General features: G+C 32.5%; 4 protein-coding genes across 16 annotated transcripts in view; 3 read left to right on the top strand and 1 right to left on the bottom strand.

Moving 5' to 3' along the window:
• Positions 1-476: 476 nt before the first annotated feature.
• Positions 477-3,657, bottom strand: Kat60 (katanin p60). Of its 3 annotated transcripts, none has more exons than XM_076625873.1 (11): positions 3,486-3,657; positions 2,612-2,908; positions 2,402-2,537; positions 2,164-2,308; positions 1,998-2,088; positions 1,808-1,929; positions 1,566-1,745; positions 1,314-1,456; positions 1,134-1,246; positions 929-1,055; positions 477-851 (listed from the first exon to the last, which is right to left on the bottom strand). In XM_076625873.1, the coding sequence occupies exons 1-11, from the start codon at positions 3,508-3,510 to the stop codon at positions 653-655; spliced, it is 1,578 nt and encodes a 525-aa protein (XP_076481988.1). In that variant the 5' UTR covers positions 3,511-3,657; the 3' UTR covers positions 477-652. The 3 variants fall into 3 exon arrangements, with proteins under 3 accessions (XP_076481988.1, XP_033205612.1, XP_076481989.1); XM_033349721.2 differs by having other exon boundaries at positions 3,429-3,520; XM_076625874.1 differs by having other exon boundaries at positions 3,333-3,519.
• Positions 3,658-3,747: 90 nt separating this feature from the next.
• Positions 3,748-5,153, top strand: LOC143302409 (peroxynitrite isomerase THAP4). The gene is made up of 3 exons (XM_076625876.1): positions 3,748-4,022; positions 4,111-4,493; positions 4,562-5,153. The coding sequence occupies exons 1-3, from the start codon at positions 3,995-3,997 to the stop codon at positions 4,685-4,687; spliced, it is 537 nt and encodes a 178-aa protein (XP_076481991.1). The 5' UTR covers positions 3,748-3,994; the 3' UTR covers positions 4,688-5,153.
• A 113-nt stretch (positions 5,154-5,266) lies between these two features.
• LOC117166071 (uncharacterized) lies at positions 5,267-10,982 on the top strand. Of its 2 annotated transcripts, XM_033349702.2 has the most exons (5): positions 5,267-5,462; positions 5,580-5,735; positions 5,854-5,916; positions 6,637-6,799; positions 7,140-10,982. In XM_033349702.2, exons 2-5 carry the CDS (start codon positions 5,581-5,583, stop codon positions 10,263-10,265), a joined length of 3,507 nt encoding a protein of 1,168 aa, XP_033205593.2. In that variant the 5' UTR covers positions 5,267-5,462; position 5,580; the 3' UTR covers positions 10,266-10,982. The 2 variants fall into 2 exon arrangements, with proteins under 2 accessions (XP_033205593.2, XP_076481977.1); XM_076625862.1 differs by lacking the exons at positions 5,267-5,462; positions 5,580-5,735; positions 6,637-6,799 and having other exon boundaries at positions 5,852-5,916; positions 7,140-10,981.
• Positions 10,982-21,504, top strand: part of AMPdeam (AMP deaminase) — a 34,053-nt gene continuing 23,530 nt past the window's right edge. The window contains exons 1-2 of one of the 10 annotated variants that reach the window (XM_076625865.1): positions 10,982-11,079; positions 14,463-14,599. In XM_076625865.1, the coding sequence (XP_076481980.1) occupies positions 10,997-11,079; positions 14,463-14,599 (220 nt within the window). In that variant the 5' untranslated portion in view covers positions 10,982-10,996. Of the gene's footprint in view, positions 11,080-11,630; positions 11,784-11,819; positions 12,072-12,853; positions 13,073-13,564; positions 13,721-14,462; positions 14,600-15,748; positions 16,444-17,027; positions 17,543-19,710; positions 20,452-21,504 lie in introns of those variants that run through there. The other 9 variants (XM_033349708.2, XM_033349707.2, XM_076625867.1 and 6 more) reach the window with 9 other exon arrangements.

Genomic DNA, 21,504 nt, shown 5'->3' with positions numbered 1-21,504 from the left:
AACTTAATGAACAACGCCAATTTCGTTAATATTTTGTATTTTTATGAGTTCTATAATCTTCTCATACACACACGCACACATTTCAATTGTTAATAATTTAAATATAAAAATAAATATATTCAAAATTGTAAGTAAAACTGTTAATTTTATTTTTATAATATAGTCATTTTAAAATATCTAAATTAGTTCTGAAGTACATATACACTATAGAAACATCAAACAATAATTGACTTAGACAAATGAGAATCTATAGACTATAAAATCATTTAATATCGTCCTTCGCATTTTAGTTCTATAGATCAAGTAATAATAACATAATATCAAATTGCATTCTCCCACTAAAAAATTATTTTGTAATATTATATAATTTGCGCAATTTTTCGTGTACAATGTATTATAAAATCGAAGTAAAGATTTTAATTTGTAGAAAATCGTATGAATTTGCATTACTCGTTGATTATAAATTAGAAAAAGTATAGTTGCTCATAATAGTAATACGATGAAGAAAGTCGAGAATCCGATTACTATAGTACTGATAGATATGTTGTGATTATTATATTTTGCTTATCAATAATTACAAATAAAAAATTTAAATAATCTTCGTCTAAATAAGCAATTTTTTATGAAATCATATTCTTTGAGTAGAATGATATCAGGATGAACCAAATTCACTCATCCATTTTTCATATTTTTCTAAATCTTCTTGAGAAACACTCTTATTACACCTTTCCACAGCTTCATCAAAATCTGCAGCAGATACAGGTAAATCTAGTTCTTCTTTTGGTAATTGTCTAATTTGATCAGGTTTTAAACCTGCAATTTTTTTCCGCATCGACATCATGGACGCATCTCTGTACATAAATATGCTCCAAATGTACGTGTATATTACACATATAAAATTTTATATATATTAAATATTTTTGTTTACCTGCAAACGTTTGTAATATCTGCTCCAGAGTAACCTTCTAATTTTTTTGCAATATCTGCTAAATCTACAGATAAATCTACTTTTACTTCTCGTAGGTTAATTTTTAACAGTGCTTCTCTACCTTCACCTGTGTATTCCAATTTTTTGTTAGAAAATTAATGTATACATCACATAAATTACTCCTATGAAATTCCAATTAACTTACGATTTGGTAACGGAATATAAATACGCTTTTCTAATCGTCTTCGAAGAGCTTCATCAATATCCCATGGAAAGTTTGTTGCTGCTAACACCATTACAACTTTACTTGGATCTTCACTAGAAAATACATTCTATTTTATAAACAATTCATATAAATAAAAAATTATATATAGAATTATTCTACCTATTGGAACTTATACCATCCATTTGTACCAGAAGTTCAGATTTTACTCGTCGTGAAGCTTCATGTTCAGACTCAGATCCTCTTCTAGAGCAGAGAGAGTCAATTTCGTCAATGAAGATTGTGCTAGGTGCATAAAATCTGGCCTGCATAAAAGTACGTATAATGATTAAAAAGTAGTTAAAAATATTTTTTGCTTAAATACATTCACTGTTTTACTAAACAATATATCATTTCACTGTTGATAATAATTACCATTTCAAAAAGTAGACGAACAAGTTTTTCAGATTCTCCCCTATACTTTGAAGTTAGAGTGGAAGATGATACATTAAAAAATGTTGTTCCACATTCAGTGGCTACTGCTTTTGCTAACATTGTTTTTCCAGTTCCTGGTGGACCAACCATAAGTACTCCTTTCCAAGGGCGACGAATTCCCTGAAAATATAAACCATATTTTATTATGAGAAATATCGAATATACAAGATTGGTATATATACCTTAAAGAAATCTGGCATCCACATTGGAAGAACAACAGCTTCTTCCAACAATCGTTTTGCTTCATGCAAGTCAGCTATATCGTCCCAATGAATATTTGGATTTTTTTGAACAATATCTCTTTCTGTAACATTTATATGAATATATACCAATTTTACATTAAGACTGTTATTATACTATTATATATATTACCTAATAAATCAACCAAATCTCTATCATTTCCAGATGGTTCAAATTTGCGTTCCTCTACTTCCACATCTACTTTTTCAGTTTCCAATTTCTCCTGAAAATATTATTTATAATATCATGTTGTATATATGGAAATAATTGACTAAAAAAATATAAAAACGTAAGTTACTTTGTTTATGTCATCCTTTCTTGATGTTTTTCTCTCATCTTTTTTAGCAATTTTGGCATCTGTTCTTTTCCCAGTGGTTACAGATCTTCGTACATTTGTCCGATTTTGTTGTTGCTTTGGTTGATTTTTCAGTGGTCTAATATTTCTATGTGAACATAATTTAATAGTATCAATATAATGTAATTTTCTTTGGTTGAAACTTGTTTTTTACAATAAATATATCTAAATATAAAATTACTTTTGCTCAGCAGGTGTTAAAGGTGGCCATACATCTGGATCTCTTGCTGGTGTTTGATTCCATGAACTATCTGAATTATTATAGGTCCATAAAGTTGGATCTCTTGTTGGCTCCTCAAATGATAAACATGAAGTACCTAAATGTTTGTTTCACATTTTTATTACTTTATTGTACATATCCTTATTACAAGTTTTTTATAAATAATCATACCCAGTAATCTTTCTCCATGCGTATCGACTTTGAAAAGTTGTAAGGTATTTGAAGTTGCTTTTACTTTTTCAAATTCTTGAACAATTTGATGTTGCACAAGTTGCCATTTAGCTTTCCGTGTGACATCTGCAATGCTTGCAAGCAACCGATGAATCTGTTGAACAACACCTTGGTAATAAACTCCAGATGTATCATAGTTTCCAGTCAAAGCCATTTCACGAGCCAGTTTGGTATTTTCACAAATTTCATTGATTGAAACTGCCATGATTTTTTTAAAATGCATATATATATATGAACCTGTATGTACACAAATATTTACAATAAAAATGATAAAATCTCAAACAAGAAATGATATATTTAGGCTTAATTTAGTTCAATATTCTTAAGATCAATTCAAGATAAATTATTTGAAAACATTACATTAACACTAATATTAATATACAAAAATAATTGTCTACTTTATTATATCATTGCATCAAAACCTTTAATATAAATAAATGTTAGCAATTAGCATGTTCCAATGAAGTAAAATATATTATAAATTTCAAATACAATAAATTAATTTTTTAATTACTAAACAGAAACAAAACCAATACTACAATATTTGTTGTTCCTCTAGATAATTATAATATTACATCTAAATATGTATGTATGTAAGTCAAATTGTTTTTATATGAAACGATCTTTTAAAATATTAAAACTATTATCGTAAATATCGAACCTATCTCAGAATGAATACTATGAACTCAGATCCGAAAAATAATGTAACTCGTGATTAGCATGCTGTAAATTAGTAAAAATAATTGAATTATCGTACAATTATTAAAAAATCCTACTAGTTACAAACAACACAGTTATTTGCCATATAATTTACTCGAATTTGTTGAAACGGTCGCCATATTATCATTTAGAAATCGCGGTATTTTTTAAATTCTTGTCTTTCACTCAAAACTTTATTAATAATTAACGTATCTTCTCAGCATTTCATTATTCTAGTTTCTCTACTTAAATTTTGAAGTATAAATGCATTTTAATTAAAACTTTATTCTAATACACAATGTAATATGAAAATCGATACTATAATTACGCAGAAACTCTAAATCAAGAAGAAAAATTTTAAATGGTGAGGATATAAACACAATGAAAAATAACTAAAAATGAAAGAACGTCGTATGTGAACTGTGTAGGTTATCATGCGCGGTTATACGGAATTGTATATCTTTTATGATATCATAGACAAATAAGAACGATACACATACGTATATCAATATTGTTATATATTTTATAATAGTGTTCGTAATAATTATATTACGTATGATTTTGTATCAACAAAAAGACAAATTTTGAATTACTAACGAAGTAGAAGATATAAAGACTTTTCAAATGCAGGACATCTCTGATGATTGTACAGGTTGGTATTATGTAAAATTATCTAAATAGTATTAATTTCATTTCTATATTTTACATAATTACTTTAATAAGTATTTCTCACGTGTTAGATATGAGATTATTACCAATGAATGAAGTGCTCAAACCACTAGCTTGGTTAAAAGGAACATGGAGAACTAAAAGTCCTGGAGCTGGTAAATATCCAACAATTCAACCGTTCAGATATTGCGAAGAGATGTCCTTCTCTTCTATCGGTCAACCAATGTTAAATTATTCTGCACTAAGTTGGAAGCCTGATGAAAAAACTCCAATGCATTATGAAGTTGGATTTTTGAAAATAATACCTGATACAAATAAAATTTATATGCTGCTGTCTCATAACTTTGGTGTAACAACAATAGAAGAAGGAGTTGTTGAAGATAAAATCATTAAATTGAAAACTACTCATATAGGAAGACCAACAGAAGGAACAAGAAGACCTATAGTACTGGAGGTATAATTATTTACTTAAAAATTAATTTATTAAAAGAATAACATATGATTAATCATTATTTTAAACAGCTTCGAAGACAATTTGCTCTTGTTGGAGACTGTTTAGAACATACATTATATATGGCTACAGAAGACACAAAATTGCAAGAACATTTACATGCAGTTTATATTAAAAAATGCGAAACTGACCCATGAAACTATACAATATAATTATATTAAACTGTACAATATGATATTGATATATATATATATATCATATTGTATTTCAGTACAAAATATTTAAAAAAGAAACAAAAGTGTAATAGTATGTAATAGTCTGTGTACACAATCACAATAGATGTTATGTGATATAAAATTGAGGTTCAATAATATAGTAATTGTAGTGGTATTATAATTATAGAAGCATTTTATGAAAAATATGTACGTCAATTTTATTGGTATTATATTAAATAAAACTATTTTTAAACAATAAAGTTTTCAAAGAGTGAAAAGCTGTAGTAAAATGATGAGTAACATTTAAAATAGATATGTATATACATATATGGATGACCTTAACAAAAGTGTATGAAACTTTTTATTTATTTGTAAATATTATTTTAAACAAAGAAATATTTTAATTTTTTATAAGTACTATGTCAAAATATAATTTTGTATAGACATATATATTTTATTATTGCGTGTATTAGAGCGGGAGTAGGGACAACACCTGCGTGTTTATCTGCTGTAGCATCCCCTATCCTACCATTGCACGACGTCAAATACGACAGTTGTTCGTAGTGCCGAACCAAAGAAGGATCGTTACAACTATTCTTGTTATGATTGTTCGAAATAAAATGAGCTCATATTACGTAGTAATATGTAACATATTCTTTCAAGTATTATTTAATGAATTTAGTGACTATTCGTCTTAGTTATTCAATCAATAAATAGCTTTACGAAGTAGCGAGATAAATATCCACTATTTACAAATGTAATGTCTATTTATTACATATTATATAGTTATAGAGTGTTTATCACTTTTGCAAAGTATTATATTCTCTGTAAATGATGTTTACAAAAATATTAGTTTTATTAAAATTTTTCGTAGCATGCGCCAAGTATCGAACGTCGATACAATCGATAACTTTGAACTATCAATTAGTTTCAAGTTAAATTGTACATTGTTATCAATCATGACATCGTTTTATGACAATTATGATTATTATAAAAAAATGCTGGAACTACAGGAAAAATTACGAAAAAGGTAAATAAATATAGACTCTTTTTGAAACAGTGGTCTGTAGTAAAATTGTTAAGTATGAGCATGTTATTTTTAAATCTATAGACAAGTCATTGTATATGTTTGTAAACAACTGTTACAGTGAAGAGGAGAGAATAAGATTAGAAGAGAGATTTAAAATACTCGTACAAGAATCTCGTAATAGGTGAGTGTTTAAAAGAAAGTTATTTATTTAAAAGTATTATTCTTCAATTTCTTATTTCTACATACGTATATTTTATACAGATTTTCCTAAATTCTTAAAGTAGTAAATTGATTTATTGCGTTTACTATATATGCTATTGAAAAGTGATTAAGAATATGTTTAGACATACACATACATTGGCAAGTAGCTGTTGTTATTGATTTTATTTCCGTTTTACGTAATAATAACACGATAGAATTTCGGAGATTATGTATTGATTTAGAAGCGACCTAGTTTTGAGAAATGTCACAATCAATACTAACTTTGTCTTTCAATTGATTTGGAATATAAATTCCTTATTCTTTGTGTTTACGTTTTCTACTTTAACACTTATTCCTTAACTTAACCTATGTATGTAAACATTGATCGAATATAGTAATACAGGGTTTGTAAGATTTGCATAAACATTCTCTTAATTTGGCACTGGAGCCTTCATATTTTGATATACATACTTGTACACAATTATACATATATATTTTGCCAATGTCATGCAATGTCCTTCGATTATGCGGACACATTCGACAAACTATGCTATATAAGATATGATTAACAAAAATGAAAGATCTTTTTGCTTACGATTATTCATTTTTTACTCTGGTAATATTCTTTAAAATGGATTCCTTTTTTTTAAAGAAATGGGAATTTTATTTTGAAAAAATTATGAAATCATTGATATTTCAGGCATGATGCGTGTATAAATCGATTGCGTTTAAGATATATAGAGTTTTTAGAAGAACAACGTACAAGAGATGAAAGAAATCATAAACTTCTTGAAGCATTGGATAGAGTAGATAATAGCCTTGCATTGATGACTGCAAAAACAGATAGACTTAATGTTCTTAGAGTGAGTTTCTTTATCTTCTACAATCTAAAATTAAAAAACTCATCATTCTACATATATATGTTATAGTTATACCCGAGACATTAAATAATTTCTCGTAATTTACATGTGTTTCGTTTTCATAGATTATTATGTATTGGTTAAATAAAAGATTTTTATGCAAGTTAATTCATATGGACTAAGATCATACATTTTGTTTTTCTTTGAAAGCACTTGCAAGTACAATGCACATCAACTAACATTAATGCACAGCATGTGACTGTATAAATATGAAATACTTTGAAATAAGATGTGTGCGATTCGAAATACATACTGCAATGTAGAATATCTCGTTATTTTTCAGAAACAATATGAAGCTTATCTTCGTCGTATTTATACAGTCCCTAGCCCGTCGACGAATATTAATGATGACGGCAATGTAACGAATCAAGGTGAAGATAGGTATTTAAGGAGAGATGTCACCGTGGAACAAATCTCCCCCGAAGTAGAAAATACTTTATCGCCTCGGTTGCTGCGGTTGAACGGTCAAAAGAACCGATCGATTTCTCCAACTGCATCGAAATTAGCTAAATCAGCCCAAAATATGGGCTGCGACTATTATCAACGAAATAATGCGCAATCAATAACTTTAAATCAGCAGATAAACAACAAGAATATTTTACGATCGTATTCATCGATTCCACAAGATAACGAATCGATACAACAACCAACAACGCAGGACATATCGCCACAAAATTTTCAACAAAAGCGATCGTATGTTCAAATTGATCCAAATTTACACATTCCGTATGTGTCACCAGGTCGATCGTGTTCGTTGAATCAACAAACTACTTCGCATTTTAACTGCAGCAAACCCTTGTTGGAACGAATGGAAATACCTCAAAATATGTCGCAGTTTATGGTTCCAGAACGTACCGACTGTAGCATGTCGCAGTATAAGTTGTTGGATGTGTCTCCAAATCGATTTGCTCCGATGACTCTACATTATGTTCATTCATCATCAGTTGCGCAACCTTTTCAACGAAAAAGTAATAGAGCATTGTTACATGATACGGAAACACAGACAAGAAGCGTCGATATATCCCCGAGTGAAATATCTTCAGTTTATAGGACTATGCCAGTGTCTGAGGAACGAAACCTGTGCGGTATGTCTTCGCTAAACAAATCTCCAATTTTATCAAAACAAACTTCTCCGCGTTACTTTGATTATTCTTGGAGGAAACCTGATCATTTCAAATCAAAGCACAAATCTGTTAGCGGTACTTCCGTGCGCCCGCTAACTACTTCCGACGTCGACAATATGATAAGACGATACAAATGTTTTACCCCAGAAACTTCCACTAATGCGAGGCTGTCGATGGGTGCCAGACAATCCGCCGAAGAAGACGAAAGTAGAACAGCAACGATCGTAGAGAACGAGTTGGATAGGTACATCGATAAAATTCGGAAACTTCATCGGGACCTTGATGCGCAAAGTTTAGAGGAAATCGATCAGGAGCAGACTATGGGCGATAATATGCTTAACGCTTCTTTGTCCGATGATAATTTGTCGGAGATTCTTCCTGGCGAAGATCAATTTAAAGAAAATCTTCCTAAAAAAATTGAGAAGGTTTTAGCATTGGCGGATGATCTTGCGTCTAGATCGGCGGATCTGAACGTTGCCAACGAGCCTGGAAAAGAACGCATGGATAGAAATAGAAATGTCGATCTAGTTCAAACCACGAAGAGCGGCGCACCGACTTCAGAAAGGAACTACGTTGCATTTTCGGATACACGCAACGGCTGTAAAACATCGGTTACGCTTGCAAAAGACGAAATTAGCAGGGATATTATATTACAGGAGACAAAATTAGATCCACATCAATATATTGAAAATTCTAGGAAAGAGAATCTCAGCAATCTAAGTAACACACTGGAACATTATGAACGACAATTACCAAAAGTGGAAATAGATGACCACGTTGATTTCGCCGTTTCATCAAGTGATAAGGTTACGAAACAAGACACTAAGAGTATTATGCCCGAAAATATAGAAGGAGAAGAAAATAGTGAAAAAGACATAAATATTTATATGGCAGCCGAATCAAATCTTAATGAGTATTCGTTTGGTACTTTAGAAGAATTAGAACCATGGAATATGGATGTTTTACAGAAACGAATAAGAGAAGTAGATTTAACTAACGAAGCTAAAAATCAATTTGGTAAAACAAAAGTTGTTATTGATAGTCTAAATCAAGATGACGTAGAACAAATTGAATCTTCAAATGAAATTGAAACTATGGAAAGTAAAGAGGATAAGAAAGGTTCTAGCGAAGATTCGCATGGAAAAGATGTAGATTTGAATACTACGGAGGATGAACTAAAACAAAAAGGTACCGAGTGTCTTGTATCAAAAGAAGAGCTTACGAGTGAAGACGAAATAGAAGTAAGTGAGGCTTCTGCTTCACAAGACCAGAAAGAAGAATACAAAGATAATGGTTATACGAACAATGAGGCTGTTATTCAAAATATAAAACCAGCAGGAGATCAGACTGATGAACAGAATGAACCTAACTGTGAGCAAAAGCAAGCACCTAATGAAATTAATCCTATATCTGTTACAGCTCAAGATAATGAACAAGACGTAATGGTACAAGATTATGGCTATACTAATCAAAATTACTACGAAGATTCTAATCAAGTACAGAATTACACGCAAAATTATGAAGCAGAATATACTGGTTCGAACGAGGAATATAATTACGATCAAAATGCGTCGTATGAGAATAATCAAAGTGAAAATTACGATCAAAATATGTCGTACAACGCTGAACAAAAGCAAAATTACGATCCAAATGTTTCGTACGAAACTAATCAAGATGAAAATTACAATTCAAATGCATTATATGATACCAATGAAGAACAAAATTACGACCTAGGCTCATCATATAAAACCGGTCAAGATCAGAATTACGAACAAAACGTGTATGAGGATAATCAAAATCAAAATCAAGAATATCAAGAATATGTCAATCAGGAATATATGCAAGGTTCGAACGAGCAATACGGAGAATATGCAGGCGAACAATACGGTTCTGAAAATCAGTATGAACACGATACCAACATGCAGTACCAAGAAGACGCGAATCAACAATATGCGTACGATTATGATCAACAATACGAAACCAAGCAACAGAGTGACACCAATATAAATCAGTCCTTTGCATGTCCTGATTACGACTCTAATCGAGCGCAACTTATACAGGAAGAAGATAAGCAAAATCAAGAACATAAAGAATTACAAGAAGAGGCAAAATATGAAGAAGCAGAGGGAAAAGTTGATACAGCCCAGGGCAAAAATGAAGTATTATCTTCTGAGAATGGGACGAAGAAAAAGAAAGATGTAATCAAATCTTTATTGGACTCTGATACAGACAGCACTATCGAAAGGAACGTTTCAAATACGGAAAGTGATTTTGATTTTAATTGAAACGCCACAAATTGAGAGGAAATCTGTATAAAATGTATTTGACATTCCAAGCAAGATATTTCCTTCTTATTTCTTAACGCACATCTATGTGATATACGCTTAGATTATATTCGACAATGTAAGTTTAGTGTAATGTAACAAAATCACGTAGGGATCTCTCAACCAAAAAAAAGAAAAAAAGAAGAATATTCCTATTTGTTCTTTTGTTGTTATTTCTGTTTGATATACACTTGCATTATCTTTATAACAGCCAAAGAACATGTATTTTTAGAACTTTTATCTCAAAACTATTAGCCGTAGTTTTAAAGTTTTAACATGAATAATATATATATATATAAGTTTCGATATATAAATAGGTATCTACAAAATAATTAATCTTTCAAATTATAGCATTCGCCATTTGATAGAAATAGAGTTTAGAAATGTCAATGTTCCTTTATAATTACTAGAATTTGCGAATTTTTATGCATTCATAGGAAATTTGTAAGTGCAAACTTGCACAAAACGCACATATGATGAAATACATATAATATCCAAGGTATAGTGCTTTCTATAATACTTGGTAGGTAAAACGATTTTCCACCGAGACTCTGCTTTTTTAATTCTATTCTCAAAAATATGAATTTGCATAAGAATCCACAATTTAACGATTAGATATTTTTCCCAAACTTTATGCGATGTAATCTTTTAATATATTTAAAGGATGCACCAGTGATAGTGCGTCGCGAAATATGGATTTTCGCAGATCGACAGTCGCGAGTCTGCGCCAGTCGTGTGCCACTGTCGCGCCACTCGACCAATCGTGCCCATTGCCGTATGTTTCCTTTGTTTCTGCTACTTTTAAGGTTACAGGTGAAAAATTTTGTATTTTTCGAGTATTGGACTATTGGACACTAAACATATGTTTAATATTCCACAATCAACGATCTGATAGTTATTAAAACGATATATTTACTTTGAAATCAATCAATAGTAAACTGGGATATTTTTTTATTCATTAATGGGTTTGAATGTTTTAAAACAGTAGTCAATTTATTAAGTGTATTTTATCGTAAAAATTACTTGCTATTTCTGCGTATTTTGTAGGTTATGTGTTAATAAACAAGTAATGGTTACACTTACAAATGAGGTTATTTTATTATGGGCAATGAAAATGTGAAATTGTAGATACAGTTTCTGAAAAAGATTAATATACGCTTTAATGAAGATAAAATGTAACTACATTTACTATCATGAAGCAGGTCTTATTGTGTTTACTATTATATTTATCGTTTATATGAATTCTGATAATACGCTTGTCGAGTTTACAGGGAGGTCCTCGAAACGGTAGGTACGATCCTACGCGACACATCGTGGCTGAAACGTGCAGTGACAGTCGGTAGCTAACAGCACGCTCCAGCGTGCCGGAAGTTTTACCTGTGGCGTTTTTCTTTTTATCAAAAAGTGCATTCGAGAACTATCGTTCGACAAAGTTTTTTCTTTTGCATCTTTGATAAATCCTGTAACAAAGCAATACATGTATGTGAACCTTTTTCTCATATATATCATTAAACTACGTTCATGTCCTTGTTGTGACTATATTTTGGAAGCTACTCTAAAAGGCAAATTGAGTGTTTCCATGAACACATACATTCGTTCAAACGTCAGATGTTCCGAAAATTGTGCTTTGTGGTTGGTTTGATCAACGTGTAACGCGTACATGTAATTCTTTATTGTAAGTTGTTCAAGTGAAGTGTTTTTCCTAATTCAAGGAGAGAAAAAACGCATGCTGACGTTTCACCCGTAAGCTCTAAGAATAGCGAAAGTGTAAGAGAGTCAACGCTTTGATAACAGATTGAATAATGACGAACCAATTCATTGTTATTTTGTCTTATGTGATACGATACAAATGGGGTATCCTACTTAAATTTTCCCACGCAGTTATTTACCGAATTATTCATTATTCGGAAAAATGTTTAAAATAAAACTTGTAGAAACATAAAAAAGATGTTTTATAGAGATATTTACAAGTTTTGCTTAGCTAGGTGATGTCTAAACGTTTCTTTTATATGCCGCTACACATATATATGTATATGTTTTTGTCCAGTTAATTATAAGTGTATAAGAGACTCCGAGATAAATTCATTGACCTCTGATGTACTGGCCTTTCAATATACTTAAAGGTTATTTGTTATCAATTAATATTTTTGTTATTTACACTATTTTATCTTGCTACACTATTTACCATTAATACTGTCAATTTTATTAATAGTATATTTACTATTGATACTTTTAATTCGTCGCTTCGATCGTTAATATGATGATTTTCTTATTTTGTAAGTTTAAAATCTTCTGAAAGACATCTAATTCGCTATCAGACGAATATGGTTCCAGCCTGTCCATAAAAGCCGTCGAAAAACACTAAATGATTTGTTTTTTTATAATTGGATGCCATCAATTTCGAGTTCGGCACTTATAAATTATTTTTATTTATATGTATATTTACAATATTTACATATATTATATGGTATATATTTATAAGATATCTGATGTATGTATATTTACAAAATATTACAATCTTTGATAATTGTCTGGGATGTCTGCCAGCAAATTACATGCTAGAGTAATTTTAGGAGGTATAAGTATCATTTCATTACTGTATATTGTGCTGCCTCCTTGCAAATGCATAAAATAAACAAAATTTTCTGGATTTTCTACGAAGGAGGAGAAGTTTAAGGCGATATTGCTCTATGACTAGAATTAGATGATAAATATGTATGAGAAAGCTGGAGATGTCTTGTATGGAGTTGGGATCGGCGATTGATATCGTAAGTAATGTTTTCGCAAGCTTAGTACTTTTCCAGTGTAAAATGTACACGCGTTTTTTTAGAAACGTAATTCTTTCACCTAGTGTAGATAAAATTTCAGAAATTAAGTGGTCGATTGCTCTGAAATTTTTATAGGTTATTCCATATATTACATGCTATGTCAACGGTAACAAATTTATATTTTTACGTCGTTTATCAAAAATTTTTTTTTTAATTCATGAAAATCGTTAAATTTTGCATCGTTCATAGAGGAATATCTTCTTAAACGATGATAGATGACGTTCGATAATCTTGAAAAGTTAATATACATATACCATAATCATAGGTAACCATACCAAATAGACCGATAGATCGATGAATTTATTTGGAAAAGTGTTACTCGCCTATAATAACTAAACGACCTTTTTCGTTTATAGTGTATTGCTTTCTACATTTTGTCTTTCCCTGTTTCGTTATCTTAATTTTTTTAAATTCTGCTTATATTTATTACGTAAACCGATCTGTGGAGTAAAAAATGAGCAGCAAGATAAACAACTATGAAGATTTATAAACATGATTTAGATTTGCGTTCATCATAGCGAAATTTAACGGACCCCGAACTTTTAACAAGCTTGATTTATCACTTGGACGGTCGATTAATTTGACCAGGTATGTGCCGGATGAAAAATCAATTTCACATAGAAAAAAACGTCATTAATTATAACCTTATCTATTGATTTTGACTGAATTTTCGTTAATTAACGTTATGATATAAACAACGAGGAACTAAGATATAAACACCATAAATTAATAATAATGGTTTTAATGATTTTACGTAGGTAAATAGTATGAAGTACGTTTTTTATGAATACTGTTAAATATAATATTATATACCATTCAACAAAATATAGTATAATACACATTATAGTATAATATACATTACCATTGAAAACTATCCGAGCAAGTACGCTAAGTTTTGTATCGTTTAAAGGATTACCAACAACGTATGCTTTGTATAACACAGTATAGTGACCTGACCGCGGAGGGTATCGAAACTCTTGACTATCTTATGTAGCCAGATAATTTTCACGAGTAACCTAACCGTTAGCCTTAATAATATTTACTAAAGCATTTACATATCAATTAATCGGGACCAGGTGTATCAAATTTTATATCGTTCACGCGACTACAAAAATTTGATATTATGAGAATGAAACGTCGAATTTCGATCGAAAAACGTTTCATTGGAAAATAAGTATATATGCCAATAGATGTCAGTAACATATAGTTTCTTATGACACTATCGAGTTCGTACCTTATCTGCAGCAATTTGTTACGGTATCGCATATTCACCTACATAAATTGATGTTGCACTGTGCGCAGAGAAAAATCAAAACGTACATGTTTATAGAAGCATGGAAGATCTGGTAGATGTGAATGGCGTGAAGGACGTGAATAGTGGAACCAATAGGATTTATTATGAATTAGACGGCGAAGGTGACGCCGACAGTTCGACAACGCCACGCAATGTCGACCACCATCGTGATCGTAAGTTTGATTGTAATATTTTATCATGTCATTGAACTCCTATATGTGTGAATTCTTTTAGAAAAGAAACATATACCAAACGAATATTAATTAATACGTGTGATGACCTGGAACTTTTGCACACCACTGTAGCATAAGCTATACATATTCCACTTTGTTGACCAGAAGATTTGAAGTACCTACGCTATTATTATTTGTACTTTGTTTACAGTAAAACATTTTAGTTATACCAAGAGCGTTATTTTTTTAACGCGTTTGCCGTATGGTCACCATCAAGGCGTAAAGTACATTTTATTAAATATGATGCTGTAATTTTAACTCATCCAAGATATGGATAAACATTTTCGACAATAATGTTGTCTCTTATGCTAGCGCTGTAAGCTTAAGTGTATAGGTGTGAAAATTGTTATCTTTCCAACATTTAGGTTTTTAAGGATCGATAAACCGTTGTGTGACGCTAACAACCGGTTTTGTTTTAACTGGCTTTGATAGCGTGCAGAGCGTCTCCGTAATAAATGTTCTCGCGGCTTAATAATAGCTCGAATTGACAAATTATCCTATTATCGTTCCTTGTCGTACTTACTTTTCAGCCGCGTCGTTCGCATCGATCATTCGCATCCTGCATGCATCACGAACAACGTGCGTCCGTTAACTTACTCTCTTCGTAAAATATGTTCGAACATTGTCTCGCCTGACCATTTTTGAACCTTTTTGGAAACGAAAAATTCTTGTTGGACATTTAAGAGTATCTCTGAAGAAACAAAAAATGTTCTTAGCGTTATTAGCGCAGTAGAAACAAGGTCAGATAGGATACGCGTTTATATGAATTCTTTTTCGTTGCTTTACTGTTCCCTGTCCACTCCTCCAGTGGGTCCCACGTGTTTATACCGTTCGTTCAGATAGATGGAGTTCTACTGTACCATCAGGTAATGTATTTGAAATTTGGCATAGAGCCTACATCCCGTTTGCGTTCTACGTCGTCCTCTTTCTCGCCTTCGCGAAGCTGAATAGTATTTTTGCCATCGTGCGAACATCCTCTGTCTCTTTACTGTTGCGTTAGCTGGACTGTTCGAGAGTTTTACTACGTGAATAGAAACGAGAAGATAACTCGCAGTCGTTTAATTATCCTGTTTAACGACAAAAAAGCGACGGTCACATTTTCTAGTGTTTTTCCATGTTGTGAATGGTCGATATATGAATGCAAAGTTCTCTGCCAATAAGCAGTGTATTACGTATTGGTGTATTCGTATCACAAGCCACATCAACTACATATGTAATTCTCCTACGACTCGTGTTCGGTCTATCGTTTAAGGTCATTGGGCTGTCAAACAAACGTGTATGCATTTGGTTGCTTCAACGTTTAAAAAACTGTAATAGATTGGAGTGGCTTTGTGGATTTCGTGTGCAGCTAATGGATAACGAGCAATATTTGTTCGAGTATTAAACGGTTAGCACGGTCGTGTCATAACATGGAATAGTCTAACCGTAGTTAACTTGACGTTATAAAATTCAGTTGTTAAACGAACAGCGTAATAACCAAGACGAAGAACTCGGTACAGCAGACGAAGCATAGTAAATTGGTGAACTCGTTTCGAAGTTAGAACGTCTTTCACGCGAAGATGTCTGTCTAGAATATAAACATATACTGTATATAATATACCGCAGTATCAATTTTTAGAACTTAAATTACCCCGAATTAGCATCGTGAGTGCTACGTGAAGCGTCTGGCGGTTATACATATATAAATCGAATCATGTCAAGTAGAGGCGTCACCTCGACGGAAAACGACTTTTTTCATTGCTTACCGAGACTACCCAACTTTCTCATAGATCTCGAGGATGAAGGTAAACATTGGTCTTTTCTATTTACGAGTTGCTAGGTTTATTTTGTATAAATATATGACCAGACATCATAACTATTATAAAACGAATTTTTCAAAGTTATGATGTAAGGATTAATATCTCTAAGTAAGAAACATGGCTTACAGATAACCTTTGTAAGTGGTACATTTTTTTTAATAATCGTTAATAACTATTCTGGTTACCATTAACCAAGAAATACACGATATCATAATTATTTATCGTTGTCCTTCAACTATTTACTTCTATCCCTGTTATATTAATTTTTACGTTATTCAGCTAATATTTATCATCAAATTTTATGTATAAATCGCAGTTTCAAAAGAGTTCAACCTTCTTTATTTTCTACTTTTAAATAACATATTATCGACTACTATTCTGTCGTGAAAGACGAGTCTAAAATACGTGGATAAATTAAAGTCAAACGCGATACGCTATCGCTACCTTATGTACACATTGGCATATATTATTTTGCGTCCGTTAACACACGTAATCTGTCGGTATCTTGCCTCATCGTCACGTACTGTAAGAAACAGGGAGTTTTCCGCGAGTATCTATGACGATTGACATTCGCGTAGTCGAGGTGTGCATATATCCAAGTGTACTATCTATTGGTTGAATAGTTTCGTAGAAAGCAATTCTTTTCGTGGTATTCTGCAATTAAAGTGTTTGAAGCACGTACTTGAAGTGATAATTTATTCTGTCATCAGAAATCACTGATATCGATATATCTACTGCGTAGTAATTTATCGCTGTAGCAATTCATCTACTCTTCGATTTTGGACAATCGAACCTTTCGATCATATTCCTTTATAACGTTATTTACGAAGGATCTTGTAAAAAATTTATGTCTGAAGTTGTAGAAAAGGTCTTCTGAGAATTTTGCGTCTCTGAAATTGTACGTTCTAGCTGTATCGTTCGATATAACTTTACGTAAGTGCAGTGGAGGTGCTAGAAGTGTGACAAAGCTAAGTAACTGGAAGCAATTACCGTTTGAAAGATTTCTCGTAATTTCCTAGAAGGAATCTAATCATGTATGAATCAACGTGGGAAACGATTAGTAAATCGCATCTAAATAGAAAAGGTGACTAAATCTAAATGGAACAGCTGATTTCAAAAATCTCCCAAGAAGAGAAACATGCCTTTTTTCAAGATTAACGGATATTAGTATGTTAATATTAGGTCGGCCGAAAAGTTCCTTTCGTTTTATAAGGAAATAATGGAAAGTACAACATTTTCCTTTTTATATTATTTTATCGAATTACGTATGATCCATTTTGTTCTATCAAAATAAAGATCATAACATTCAGATCACAATGTTCGACAGATTAGGTTTCATGTTTGTATTTTTATGCATCGTTGTAAAAGACGTGTCTGTAAAAGAAAGACACCTTCCGGACAACCTAATATATCGTGTACCATGCAAAGATTTAAGAATCTCGAAGTCGCGGTAAAAAATGTAAACAAATGCGACGAGAAAAAAAACGCTGTCTAGTACAGTCTGTAGAACTGGTAGCTAGAAAATAAATATAATTCTGCAACACGATTGGCAGTAACAGCATCATTGACATGTTTCATGTTACACACGCTGAACGCTCATTGTGTTTAATTGTATTAATTAATTGAGTTAATTGTAGGTTCCATATTTGGTACGTACATACGTTTGCATATGCGAGGACTGAAGATGTACAAATCGCATTTTTAAACGAATCAACATGCACAATACAGGTGGTATCGCCTTGATGTAATGGCGTCCGATTGGCTTCTGCTTTGGAACTTTCAGCAAGTTCAGCCCTGGCATCGATGTTCTCAGCTATGTATCTTATCTCGTGAGATACGAATGTATCTCTACGAGTGGGTGTCCGAGTTATTTTGTCTACTAGGGTATCTCGCGGCAGAGTTGCCATTGCTAGATGACCCCCTTAATCGTGTTCCCACTGCCACTGCCACTATCATATATGTCTTTGGCGAATACGCGAGCTTGTGATTTTGTTAAGAGTGGCAGTGAGAGTAGGGATAACCGCTCCTCGCGTACAACGTGAGAAATCTTCCGACGGTCTTGCTGACGAGTAATCCGCGTAGCTGGGTGTCTCAGAAGTTAGAGTCGTCTATTCCACAGGTTTACAGGTCTATTCACAGGTAAAATCTTTGTCAGATACAGATATCCTATGTCAAGTAAGTCTAACGTTATTTAGTCACAAAATGAGAATATTTCTTGTTGTCTTTACAATTTCTTAATTGATCTTATCGAAATTTCGTTATACAAATTACTTTCTTGAATTAAAACCGTTGGAACGTGTAATGGCGTATCAGTGAAATCTAAAAGTGCAGATATTTCTATTTTAGCCACGGAATCTTCTATTCTTAGCAATTTAACGATATTTAAAGTTTTGGCAAAGTTAATTGAATTTAGAAATGAAAAGCATGATATAATCATAGTGAGGATGATTCGTATGATTTTGGCGTATGAAAAATCTGCAAATCGCATACCTGTAAACACTTGCGCCAAGTGTCTCTCTAACGATCTCGTTTATGAAAAGCGGCTTCTTGGCGCTTAGGACCAGTCTTTGGTCGAGTGCCAGGACTTGATTTATGAGTAATGAATTCTAAACGGAGAGTTTCATATTTTTGTTAATAATTAAATGTCTACAGATGATAAAAACAGAATAGAAGCTCGTAGCAACTCACTGGCTAACAATTATATAACCAGCATGTACAGAAAAGGCTTTGAAGAACTCGTCTCAGTAGATCTGATAGACCGATAAAGATCACCAGTATACAGGGTATCCGCGTAACGCGACTTTATTTTTCTGCTATTTGCGAGGCCATGTAGCGAGAAATGTTTTGAACAGCACTTTAATGGTGTCGAGTATACTGCAAATGACGATAAAAGAATTCGACGAAAATAGTTCGTTTTCATAGCGAAACCAAGGTCACCCATGTTTAGCATAAATGGGTCCATTTGTTGCTTTTTCCATGAGATTGTAAGGGCTTTACGTCCAATTCAAAAAGCATGTTACATGATAGTTTTATTAACTCAATACTAGGTTTACGATAGTAATAGTAGGTTAGTTTAGCCGACTTCGGTTAGAAATAACTGCTATAAATGATCAAAATGCTTTTGGTTACCGATAATAATCAGGACATGTATATTATATATTACATTCTTATTTTTGACCCACATTCTTTAAAACTACACATGTGGTATGTATATGTATAGTTATACTTTGTGTATAAATATATATGCATATCGTGCGTAACTATATGCGTAGTTTGAAGAATGTGGATCAAATGAGAATACGCAAGCCAAGTACAAATATTATGTATATAAATATGTATATCTATCTATCTATATATGTGTGTGTGTGTGTATGAAAATTCCACGTGTACTCTTGTTACATCATTAGTGGTCATCGTTAGAGATGTAAAATTCGCGTCATAGTTAACATGTTAACGAATAATTCCTGTGCACGAATGAACAGCGCTAATTCACGAAAGATGAGCAAAAAGGAAGGAATATGTACACATCTTATGAGGTTATGAGAAAACGTGCGGTGGCTAACGCTTCTTGAGAACTGTTTCACAACGTTGGCGTGCGTGCGTTAACGGCGCTACCAGAAAACACGGTTGCGTTAGTGTTAGAGGTAGAGACGTGCATGTAGACCAGCGAACGTGTGGTCGTGCGTACGGATTCTACGACGTCTACCAAGTGCCAACTGTACGCTACAGTCAGTGTATTCGATACTCGCGACCAGTTAATGTGGTCAGTGCCCTCTGTACTACGAACTAGGAGTATCGTCTTTATTTTGTAGTTCGTCCCCGCGTTTTTGACACATTTTTTGACGCATTTGACACGAGGAAAACTGAAAAACTGTTTTGTGTCATCTTTCTTCGGAAACGGCAGTGTACTGCCGAGTTTTTGTGATATCATAATTGAGGAAATCGTTATTAGTATTAGTGGCCAGAAGCAAAGAAAGTGTGGTATTTATTTGTGTAAGATTTGTCCTGTCAGAATCCTGATTTTCGAAATGTCGATCGTCTGTGCGATAAGTTTTGTATGTACGTGTGAACTTCTCGTACTTTTGCTGAAACAAAAGACGTCGTTGTCTCAGATGTTAAAGTCATGTTTTTCATCTTCTCGTTGATTATTCATGTAACTGCTTCACGAACCAATATCGTTTCACGGACATCATGGTTAATGTGGTATTTTTTCGAAGCATTATAGGATTTTGTATTAGAAAAACTTGAAGGATTTTACAATTGATTTACAATTACTTTGCCCTTTAGTCGTGATATTAAAATAATCCAATGTGTCATATCTTATCTATAACTGTAACTAAAGAAAACACGTAAACGATTCAAAGCAATTTATCTTTAGTAATCGTCTGTGTACATACATATCTAATTTCTAGATTTTGGATACACTCCAAATGAAACTGTCGAAGGATGACTCATGCGAGCAGACATTTTTTCTGGAAATAGTTATTCACGAACATCGGTATCGCTGACTCAAACTAATAGAGCTACTTGTATACGAAGATCGTTGCTTAAAGAACAAAAATAGTACACTCGCGATTGAATCGGAGGTACTGCGCAAAAAATGAAACGTCTGTTTGTTGACATACTCTTGTTAGTGTGAGCCGACAGTTTGTTACGGCTGGGAACTGTGCATTGGCAAAATTACTTGTCTATATCAGGTGGCAGACAGCATAAGGCAAAAAAGTATTCATTGTACTTAACGCGTGCAAACAGCCATTGCCCTTTTGTCTCATGCTATTCTCCACGTTCTGTTCTATTAATACTGCGCATTTGGTTTTGTAAATTTGACGTAAGTCATGGGTCGTGACAACTTTATCGAGTTATCAGTCCTATGAATGGAATATTTTAAATCCAGAATAACGTTTTGATCGTGCGTTATTTCCGCAAAAAATGTCTGTGTTAATATATCGAATAGGTCCCATCAAATTTGTAGAAAAATTTGTCAAAAAAAGTCTAGGAATTTACAAAACAAAGAAAACAAAGAAAGTTTTCAAAACAAACTTTTAA

The sequence above is a fragment of the Bombus vancouverensis genome, chromosome 17 (assembly GCF_051014615.1).
Source record: "Bombus vancouverensis nearcticus chromosome 17, iyBomVanc1_principal, whole genome shotgun sequence".
NCBI classification, from domain to species: Eukaryota; Metazoa; Arthropoda; class Insecta; order Hymenoptera; family Apidae; genus Bombus; species Bombus vancouverensis.
The sequence above is the reverse complement of the archived record's forward strand: the minus strand, read 5'-3'. Positions and strand labels throughout refer to the sequence as shown.